The sequence below is a fragment of the Henckelia pumila genome, chromosome 3 (assembly GCF_033568475.1).
Source record: "Henckelia pumila isolate YLH828 chromosome 3, ASM3356847v2, whole genome shotgun sequence".
Lineage (NCBI taxonomy): Eukaryota > Viridiplantae > Streptophyta > Magnoliopsida > Lamiales > Gesneriaceae > Henckelia > Henckelia pumila.
In genome coordinates, this window is record NC_133122.1 from 194118026 (window position 1) to 194130057 (window position 12032).

At 30.9% G+C, this 12032-nt stretch overlaps 2 protein-coding genes across 2 annotated transcripts; one reads left to right on the forward strand and one right to left on the reverse strand.

Annotated features, from left to right (window-relative positions):
• Window positions 1–2451: 2451 nt before the first annotated feature.
• Window positions 2452–5075, reverse strand: LOC140891343 (small ribosomal subunit protein uS10c). Its single transcript, XM_073299791.1, has 3 exons — window positions 4831–5075; window positions 4676–4726; window positions 2452–3037 (listed from the first exon to the last, which is right to left on the reverse strand). The coding sequence occupies exons 1-3, from the start codon at window positions 5032–5034 to the stop codon at window positions 2726–2728; spliced, it is 567 nt and encodes a 188-aa protein (XP_073155892.1). The 5' UTR covers window positions 5035–5075; the 3' UTR covers window positions 2452–2725.
• Window positions 5076–6032: 957 nt separating this feature from the next.
• On the forward strand, window positions 6033–7110 carry LOC140893167 (uncharacterized). Its single transcript, XM_073302233.1, has one exon. The coding sequence runs from the start codon at window positions 6149–6151 to the stop codon at window positions 6782–6784; it is 636 nt and encodes a 211-aa protein (XP_073158334.1). The 5' UTR covers window positions 6033–6148; the 3' UTR covers window positions 6785–7110.
• Window positions 7111–12032: the final 4922 nt, after the last annotated feature.

Sequence of the window (12032 nt, forward strand, 5' to 3'; positions counted from 1 at the left end):
CGAACATTCGGTATCACTTGAGTATTTTCAAGATTTCGTTCATAAAACACAAGAAAAAGTGATTACTTATTTAAAAAAAAAAATACTATTTAGGAATTTAAATTTCTAAATAGAGAATAAATATTCGAATTAAAGCATATAATATTAAAATATTTATGATAATACTTCAAGTTTTTTTGTTAGAAGAAGAACATCATACGATATATCATATAATTATTAATAAAATATTATGATAAAAATTATTGGATAAATTTTAGTAAATAGATTGTCAAATTGCATCTTTTATTCTAGTTCCAATTAGATAATTATAAATTAATTAAATTATTAATTTAATTTTTAAAAAGCACACAAAAATAAAATATCATTTCGTGATTTTATTATACGATCGTTTCAACAATAAAAAATTACGAGAACTAAATCGACAATTAATTGTTATATGTGTTGAAACACAATAATATTTAGCTCAATCTATTAATAAAATTATTAATAAAATATATTATAATATTATTTCAAGACGGTTCGAGAATCCCATCGGGATAAGGTTTTATTTTCGATCTCTTTCGATATTAATCTAGATAGAAAAAATTGCAAAAACTCGGTTCGAGAAAATGTTGGGTTGTAATGAAAAATAAACTTTTTGAGTTAAAAAATAAAAAAATATAAAATTTGAAGAAAAAAAAAAAGAAAACAAACGAAAAAAAAAAAAGGAAAGCAAAGAGGACATGTGCTCCTCCACAGCATCCCCTAATGTGGGATCCCCAGGTAGGGGATCCTAATCCTAATTATACGGATTTATGGTGTAATATCAGATTTGCTTAAAAAATCCTCGATCTTATCAAATTAATTATGGTTTTCCTATATTATGATCAGATTTTACTTTATATTTTGTTTTTTTTCCAACTATTTTAAATAAAAAAATTAATAATTTTAATTTTGTACTACATTTTTTATTTTCTATGAAATAGGCGGCGCATCGCGTCTATCACAATCCGCTAATACTTATAATCTTGGGTGTATTTACTTGACTTGATAACCATAAGATAAACTTATTAAACCAATCTCATCCATTGTTTGCTTACAAAATATTAATTTTCGTCAAATCTCAAGGCCCTTCATTCAAATTTGATTTCATGAGATTTATCATATTTAATTACATAACATATAACATATCCTGAACAATATTTGTGAAAAAAATCCACAAAAATCCTTATCTACTCTCCTTTAATTCCTTTGTTTTCCTCCCAACCTCTCTCTCTTTTTAAATCTCATTTCATCAATTTTATCTATTTTTTAAAAATACATATTTTTATGCCAAATAATTTTAATAAGTGAAAATGAATCACATGTGAATAAATAATAATTTATAATATTCAATAATAATCGGTAATCCAATCCAAATTATATAAATAAAAAATTAAACATAAAATTATTTATCATAGGTGGATGATAAACTTGTAATTCGTCTCTCAATCAACATTTCAATAACAAAATTAATAACTAAAAGTAAACTTGTTATTGTTTATCTATCATTATTCCACATCTTTCAAAATCATTTTAATAGTCCTAACATTCTTTATTCACATGTAATCTCATCCCACTAAATAATATTATCTTGTCCATAATAATAATTTAATTAATTATTATATTTCATTTTTATTTAATAAAATTAATTAATATATCATCATTCAATCATTCAATCCTTTTATCCATTCACCTAACGCTGTCTTAGACTCACGCACTCTTGTTTGATTATGATTCAAAGTCAAAATTTATATTTCGGATTATATATCTACATTAAAACATATCTTTCATCACCGTGACTTGTGGTTTTTTTTTTTTTTTTTTTTTTTTTTTACATTTTTGTCACTTAATTTATACATTTTTCATTCGTGTTAGTGATATCAGTAATTCAAAATTTCTCTCTCACTCGCACTTTTATTTTTATTTTATTTTGACCGGAGCGTCGTATCATTATTTTCTGGTGTCATTTTATAACTTCAATGAAAGATTGACTAAAAAAAATGTAAATAAGTGAATTAGGATCATAAATTGATCGACAACATGATCGAAATGTATGCCATGTTTAATTATATTTACATCATTTTAGAGTTTTGTTCAAAAAAATAATTTCATGAATAGAATTGGTGAATTTAAAATGTGCTCGATGGTATTTGGAGGAGATATTTTACTGCATCCAAAAAACTGTGAAAGCGTAACCAAACATATTCCAGACCATTAAATATAAATTCAACGAACTCGAGCTCACATTCTGTTAGTGGCATATTAGAAATAGGAGTCTTTACAGCATACAAACAACAAAAGTTTTTAAATAAATTATTTGAAAACATTTTGATGATAAAATGTTTTAAAGCCAAAAAATTGAATCAAGACTATAAACGCTACCATAAAATTCGATGAACTTCAATCAACAAGTAGAAAAAGTGTGGTAGCTAAGATAACACGACGTAATTAATCTCGAAAATGAACATCCAGTTCAGTATCCACATATTAATCAAAAGGAACACAATCCCGGTATGTTTCAATCGATACACACAAAATTTCAAGCCATGATTACTCAAATCAACTACTGAAAATGTTGAATAAAAAAAAAAACAAAACCAGATAGATTGATATACAATGAACAGACTGGCAATTCAATGTGTTGAAACCTCAGTGCTAATAAAGTTTGCGTAACAATGGGTAGATAGAAGGGTACAGAATGAAGCTAAAGCTTGACCTCAACATCGACCCCAGCAGGCAGGTCGAGCTGCATCAAGGAGTCGATTGTTTGGGCCGTAGGGTAAAGAATGTCGATAAGACGTTGATGAGTTCTAATCTCAAAATGGAACCTTGCATCTTTGTGGACGTGCGGAGATTTCAGAACACAGTATATTCTTTTCTTTGTGGGTAATGGCACCGGCCCCATAGTCTTTGCATTGGATGACCTTGCAGCATCCATAATCTGTTTGCAGGAGTCTTCTATCAGGGGTACAAAGTATGACCTCAATTTGATACGTATCTTCTGCTTAGGAGCCATCTAAGAAGATATACAATCGGTGTAGATTATTTAGGGAAAGCTTAAGTTAAGGTGAGAGACAAAAGAACTCCAAAATTACATAATAGGTTGAAAATTAGTCGTTAACCCGAAGGAAGTAGGGTTAATAGACAAAGACGAAGCATTTATCTGTCTATACTTTTATCTTAGGCAACACATCCTTAAAGCGTACCACCTTAGCATGTAACATGTAAACAACTTTCAACTGAGAAAATACATGAAGGAAAGAAGGGTAAATTTGTCAATACACATTGCAATCATTCATATCACAACCGAAAATTTTACAACAGTCATGACTATCTATCATGATGTTGCAAATCGATCAATTGCAAGTAGCAAGGAAGTGAAATTTCAACTATTCAACCCAACGGTTGATGAACCTTTGTTTTTGAATGCAACCTTTGTGATGCATAGACGAGTTAAATGTAATGTTGGATTGTTGTAAAAAGCAGCTCATATTTTCCTTTAGGACAAAATAAGTATCAATTATGCTAAAACCAAACATCCAGTAAGAGTCCTAAGTGATGTTACTGCAGAATCATAAGTAGCTAATAGATTGAGTACTCAGATTCAACAAATCCAGTAAACACATTGGTTAACTTGCTAGAAATCCAATCATGAAGGCGCAGTTGTCTCTTAATTACCAGCGTCAATAACTTTTGACACATTGGGGTACACTTCTCTTGCAACTGATATCAAAGCTAAAATTAAATCTTCGATTTCCATAATTAGCATATATCCTATCATTGAGAGTGGGATTGCTGGTGGCATAGCAACCGAACTGTGCTACTTAAACTGGTCAATAGTTTAAAAGAATCAACTTACACCGCTGCTACTAGCGATATCCTTTTGGGATTAAACAACAGACCCACGACCTGACGGTCATTATCCTCAGTCAAAAGACATTGGCCTTTAATGGTTAAATTCCCATCCCTCTAACGTTTGGTGATTATATGATAGAAGAGTATAAGTCTACGAGAGTAAACTACTTATATTTTCATTCAAGTATTTATGCTATCCAAAAAGTCCAACTAGGGTTAATGTAGTATCAATGGGATGACTTGCTTCAGTGATACATCGGTCCATTCATACTCAAAATCAAAGTGAGGATCCAAGATTTTCAACTAAATATAGCAAATGCAAATGCAACGCCAACTAAAACGGGGCTGATAAAGCCGAAACCGAACCCAACCCTTGACGAGAAACAGATGGATGGCAGCAGAAATTCAGTTGCATCAGGAGACTGTGCAGATCTTATATTTTTGCAAAATGTAAAAAGCCTTCCTCAACATTCAGGTCTGCTCACTAAGTTATACCTTAGAACATAAAAAATAAAGGGGACCAGAATTCAATTAGACAATTACACCATGTAGACCTCCACTACTCCAACTTAAAGAAACCACAGATAACCGCCAAATAACGATATTTAACCATAACCTTTTAAAAACAAAATGTTGTTTGCGTAGTGGCTAGCAAGACAAACTTGAAACATAATTTCTAATATTATATCTTATGCAAAAACACACAGTTAACAACGAATCATAGAGATAAATAAGTCCGAAATGAAGGGGAGTAGATCCTCCCAGAAATTTAAAAAAATTACAAAACAATTAAGTTTACCTTATCGGAATCTGCACCAACACTAAGCGTTGAGGCAGAAGTAGCTTCATTCTGAGAACCCAAATATACAAAAATAAAAAACCCACCTCAAAAATACAAGAAACAGCTACAAAATCAGTGCTTGAGCAAAAAACAAAACCTTATCTCAATTATACCTCAAGAGCATCGGAGCTAGCACCGGATTCCAAGACTTCCGGAGCAGCCAAAACTCTGGAGGAGGAGATTCGAGAAGGTTTCCCCGTCAGTAGACTCGAAAAACTTGAAGCAGGCAAAGGAAGCAGTGGTCTGGAAGAATTATTCGAGCATTTGCATGCTGGAACAGATATTGGCGCAAGAGAGAGCGAAGAAATTGAAGCCATTTTTGGTTTCAGCCTCCAAATTCTCAGCAGCTTTATCCGAAGTTGATACGCTCCGTTGCCTACTGAACTCATATTGGGCTAGATGGGTTGTATTTTGGGCCCAATGTACATTGGGCCAATATCAAGCCTGTTTAACAGTTTTCAGCGTTTTCCTTTTAGATTAATTTTTAGGGTAGGACTTTGACTCCATCGATATTTATAGTAAAAAAAAATATATAGTTTTATATTGAAAATAATATTTTTCATGATTTTTGTCAGATTGGATGAATTCGGAAATTCGTTCCGTAAAATTGACTTGTGAAACAAACTTAGACCAGTTTTTGTGATGTTTATTGACTTGGATATCCACTTAACATAATGGTAACTGGTAAGCCATTTTTCTACTAATATGACATTATATACGGTAGTCGGTAGGGGTGCAATCGAGTCGAGCCGAGCCGAGTATCATACTACTCGAGCTCGAGCTCGACTCGTATTTGACTACTCAAACTCGAGCTCGAACTCGATCGAGTAATTAATTTCGTACTCGAGCTCAAACTCGAACTCCAACTCGATTATAGTTCGAGTTACTCGAGCTCAAGCTCGAGCTCGAAAAATAAATAAATAAATAAATATATATATATAATATATGAATACTTGATCACATATATTGAAAGCTCGAGCTCGAACTCGATGTATGTTCGAGCTACTCGAGCTCGGTCAAACCGAGCTCGAGTCGAGTTTTGACTGAGCTACGTACTCGCGAGTTGCTCACGAGTAGTTCGGCTCGTTTGCACCCCTAATATACGGTAACACCACATCAACATTTTTATATTGGTGACATGTCAGCGTCAAGTCTATAAAAAAACTAAAATTATCAAAAAAATTGACAATATAAAAAACCAAAATCGCAACAAAAATTAAAATATTGAGGGGGATAAAAAGAGCAGTTTTCCCAAATTATAATTTTTAGTTTACTTAAGCTAGATGTTCACGTATTGACTTCCACTTCTAATATCTTGCTCCAACTATATAAGTAGACCTAGCTCCCATTCTCTTTTTGAAAACCTCACCCTCTCCGATCCATAACACACACCATTTCCAAATCCTTCCACAGAAAATTAAACCAAAACCAATGGAGCCTGAAAAAGACAAGATTTTGAGCAAATTCTTCACCTCGGAACCTCTGAAGAAGATGATCGCTCAGCTATTACTCTCACTTTCGATATTTTCTTTCGTAATCTCTTACTACTCCTTGTGCTCCTCTTCCCAATCTCACATTCCAAAGCTTCCATGTCTTCCTGCAAAGTACCCTTTCAATCTCCACTACTCCTCCCATGCAGTGAACAAGAACTACATATTCCTTATCTGCAATGCACTCTTGGTTTTCCTCTCCAAAACCTCCCGTTCCCTTCGTTCTTCTTCGGGTTTCGATCTCAACGACGTGTTGCGGAAAAGGGTTGGCGATGGATTGATGATGCAGCAGACATATAAGACGCCGAAGGAAGACGAAGAATATAGTCGGATTTCCATGGAGAGCGATGAAGATCATGGTTTTGAAGCTGATGCAGATGGAATCCATGAAAAAGAAACTCCAAGTTTCTTGCTTGGAGAAGAAGAATATGAATCTTTGGATCATCGGCAAGAATTCGCGGAAGAAGAGGCGGCGATGAGTACCGAAGAATTGAACAAGAAATTTGAAGAGTTCATTAGGAAGACGAAGGAGGAGATCATGATGAATGAAGCTCGACAACTTGTTGTTGTCAAGTAATTCAATAATTAGATATGTATAATATTTACATAATGGCCTTTATTATAATTTTTTTTTTTTATGTATATATAGTTCATGAGCACTCTAATACCGATCCATGTTAGTCTTTTGATAGCCACAAGCCCTTCTTGAAGACAGTGTTTGGGAGAGTTTTTATGAAACACTTCTCAACTTTTTCTTAACAAAATTTCAAAAATTTTGTTCATGAGAAAATCGAGAAGTGCTTTCTAGAAACTCTCCCAACGATTACCTAAATTTCCTGCAATATATTAGTACAATTAATAGGTTTTGTTTATTAGTGTTTTCCACTTTTTATGTGCAATATATAGTTGAATTAGCATGAAATCCTTGCCCTTCACTAGTGTATATACGTATGGTACGTTGGTTTTTCAACGTGCAAAAGTCCAATTTTCGAAAAATTAACTATCTCAAGTTAATTCGATGTGTAATTTGATCATCTTTTTTCTTTTTCCTTTTTATGCATCCAAAGAGCAATTATTTATCTTTATGATGATAGGAATCTTTGGCATAATCTTATGACATTTTGCAAGAACGCGAGAGATATCAATTTGATATATCATTATATATCGTTATATAATTTATAAGTGTACACATATGATAGTTGATACAAATGAGAGGATAGTAATGGAATACATTTCACTACTTAATTATATCTAGCTACTTTTTGGCCTCTGAAGTTAGCTAACCACCCTTCTTTTCTATACAAATTTTAAAAAAACATTAGAAAAACAAATTTACACATGACGAATTCTCTATTTTATCCATATTTAATCCATTCAAATTTTGTTGTATATATATTTTCAAAAACTTAATAATATGAACATATTAGTAAAATTAAAAAAAAATCTTATATAATGATCAGGATAACCAAAAAATAAAAGAAAGTCTATATATTTGAGACAGATCACAGATCACGTAATATATAAAATAAAGTACGTAAAAAGTATAAGGTTTAATGAGTACTTATGAAGGGAACCTTTTTGTTAATTCATTGAGAGCTGCGTAAAATTTATGCAATCAATTTTTCAAGTTGGGAATGGAATATATTCATACATGTGAATGTGGTCGAAAATGTAGCTTTTGTTTGAGGAATCTTTGGTAGTATTAGGGGAGTTTTTATGAAGCATTTCTCAACTTTTTTTTAAAAAAATAAAATTTCACAAAATTTTAATATTTTGTTAAGAAAAAACTGAGAAGTGCTTCTTAAAATCTATCTCAAACACTACCTTTATATCAATCCAATGCTCCGATATTTGTATTCAGAGGCGGTCCACTGGATTTCAGGAGACTAAGCTAACAAATTTTTATGTTTTTATATTAAAAAAACACACAATTTATTTCCCGAATACATTCATTTTTTTAATCACGAGTATGGTTTAAATTAATTCATATAATTATACATTTTTACAATCTAGATTACATTGAAAACATATTAATAAAAAAACATATATATAGGAAAAACTTTCAAAATTTTGTAAATGACAAATTGATTTAAATATATTTTTTTAAAAAAAAATTAGTTGAGTAAAAAAAAAATTTAGTTTTTAATTCTTAAAAAAGCAGATAGATATAAAAATAATGTAGGATATTTTATTACAAGCAAAAAAACAAAACAAAACAAAAAACAAATTTACTGTCCATACCAAATTAATTAACTCGGTTTTTTTCATTAGTTAATGAAAAAAATTTCACCCGTCTGAAATATATACGCTCACAGATTAAGAAAAGATTATTGAAACAAAATAGATATAAACTTCTTATTTTATAACTATTTAATTAATTAAAAAATATTTGCACGTTTTTTTTTCCAAAATTTAATTAATAAGAGTATATTAATAAAAAAATATATAACTAAATATAGAAATTGAATTATATATTTAAGACAACAAAAAAAGAAAAGAAACGCTTATAATTGAGACAAATATAGTAATATATACCCAATCTACCCACCCTTTGTTTGTTGAGTCATGAAATTTATTGTCGATATCCCTTCGAAATTTCATGGCTCGAAAGCAATTTCACAAACACGAATCAAATTTTTTTTAAATAAAAAATAAAGGTTATGAAAATGACCAGAAACTTCTCGAAATTTCACTCGAAAATCAATTGAATTTCTTCTTAGAAAAAAAAAACATTGAACGAGCACTACCGCGGGAGTAAATTAGTCAACAGAGAATGAACAAAGAATTCTCTCGATATCTATATTCTTCAATTATTTTGTGCCGGAAAGTGATATAGCATATACTTTTTCTTTTCTTTTTTTCAAAGAAAGATTCTACTATTCATTAACCATATCCAAGTGTAGAGTTTGTTACAAAAAATACAATATATGAATTCTAAGTTCTAACTCTACTAGATCACGTAAAGTTTTTTCTTGTCAAAATATGGGTTATTCTATTAGTTGAGCCTAAACTGCGTTTGATAAATTTTTTGATTTTGTAGTTACGTACATTCATGTTAAAATTTTGAAACTATCATATTCCCCTTGTCCTCTCAAGTCTCGTTCTCAACTACCTCGATTGGTTACACAAAAAGAATATTTGATGCTTGAGAGTTTAGAAAAACGAGATTTCTGAATAGTGAATGCACTTTCATGAGATTTGATGGAATTTCATGAGATTTTATTTAAAACATTCTCGTAAAATTGGTTGAATTTCAAGATATTTGAGATATAAAAAAAATAAAATTATTTTTAATAATAAATTTATATAACTTACTCATAAAATTTATATTTTTTATAATTATTTTTCAAAATATCATTTATCAAAAATCTCAATTTACGCCATTATATTATGTAATATAAATATATTTTATGAAAATTGATTAAATTTATTTTAGATTTAAAATTTTTTATAAACTATTTCTTTCCCGTAAAACAAACTTCAATGTTTTTGACACTAAAAACTTAATTTATTTAGCTTCCAAAAAAAAAATTAAAAAAAACTCGAGTTGTCGTTTTCAAAAATTTTCAAAATTTAGTAAATTTATTTTTAATTTCTTCTTGATAAAATTTATATATTTTCATTAAAAAAAACCATTTAATAAAAGGGGAGGGATAATTTATTTTCTTCTTGAGAGTAAGGTAGAGATGGAGGCCGTGTGGTGTTCAGCGGCTGGCCGCCGCCTCATCGTTTCCGATACTCTCAGCCAAAATCTCTTGCCCGCCACTTCTATACTTCTGCTTCTTCAACTAGCCATGGCAGGCGGCACTGGATGGTTCTCATGGAAGCCCCGCCATTGGGATTCACTGCTAGACCTCAAGCAATTGATTACTATGTCAATGTACTTCAAAGGGTTTTAGGCTCGTGAGTTTTTTCTTCTTCATTTTTCATTTTTCATTTTTCCTTGCTTTCGAATATTATTTTTCTTGGACTCATTTATCTGTATTTGCTGTCTTTTTTTGTTGATGGAATTTTTAAACTAAGGTAAAATAACCCGAATTACGACCGAAAGCGACTGAGTCATATGACATAAAAAAATAATGAAATTCATAAGTTATAACTATTTACCGACTTACATGGATGTTGAGACTATAAATTTTATAACTAGTGTAAAATAACCAAAGAACGACTGAAGGAGACTTAGTGATATGATATAAAAAGTGATGAAATTCATGAGTCATAACTATTTACTATATGATCGTAAACTTACATGGATGTTGAGACTATAAATTTTAAAACTAGTGTAAAATAGTCGAAAGAGTAATCGAATGTGAATGAGTGATATGATATAAAAGGTGATGAAATTCACGAGTTATAACTATTTACTATATAATGGTAGACTTACATGAATGTTGAGACTATAAATTTTAAAACTAATGTAAAATAACCCAAATAGCGACCGAAGACGACTGATTTATATGATATAAAATGTGATAAAATTCATAAGTTATAACTATTTACTATATAATGGTATTCTTACATGGATGTTGAGACTATAAATTTTAAAAATAGTGTAAAATAACCCAAAGAGCGATCGAAGGCGACTGAACGACGACCGTGCCTTTATTATTTTGTGCATTCAATAGACACAGACCCTGGATAAGGGTCAGTGCTTACCTCTGTGTGACTTCGCATTTTGGGCACTCGGAGGGATTTAATTGTCCGGACCTATGACAAGGTCCATACATGGTTCGTGCATTTTTTTTTTTAATTATGCACTGTCATATCAATGTTAATATACCGTAATATAGTAAATATCATTAAAAACATGAATTGACTGACTTTTTTATTATATCACTCGGTCGCCATTCGGTCACCCTCAGTCACTCTCAGTCGCTCTTTGGCTTATTTCACACTTGATTCAAATTTGGTACCGTCATATCGTGTTAATATATCGTAATATAGTAAATATCCTTAAAAACATGAATTGACTCAATTTTTTTACTATATTACTCGATCGCCATTCGGCCGCCCTAGTCAGTCTCAATCGCTATTTGGCTTATTTCACACTTGATTCAAATTTTGTACCGTCATATCCATATTAATATACCATAATATAGTAAATATCCTTAAAAACATGAATTGACTCACTTTTTTACTATATCACTCGGCCGCCATTCAGTCGCCCTCAGTCATTCTCAGTCGTTCTTTGGATTATTTCACACTTGATTCAAATTTTGTACTGCCATAAAAACATGAATTGACTCAATTTTGTATAGATGTAAGACAAATATCTAAATTGTGGGATCCAAAACAACACAAAACACTATTTCAATACAACAACTGCAAATCATTAGTTTTTGTTTGCATTTGTACGAAATTTAAAAGCTACAAAACATGCAACAACTACAAGTTCAAGTCTACAAATCCAATCTCCATTCTAGACATATGCTGCTAAATAAGATCTACATGAGTCGACTATCTTGTCATTTATTTCATACGGACTGAGACATGCCAGTTCAACCTCGATAGTCTTGATCACTCATGCACCGCAATCACCTCTGCAAGAAAAATGTTATTAAAATTACACATCGAAGAATTGTAAAATAAAATGACATTAAATTTAGTAAACAAACCCATCAATATTTTGAAGGAAAGACGGTGGCCGTGTAAACTTTCATGTATCAGTTATTTATACATCTACAATATTCAATAATTAAGGAATAAGAACTTGCAATGGACGAAGATATGACTCTATATTAATCTCTTTTTTAAACTGATTCTGCAATCATAAATTATGATAGATGTGGTCTTTATATCGATTTTAACAGCAACCCAATGTTCGG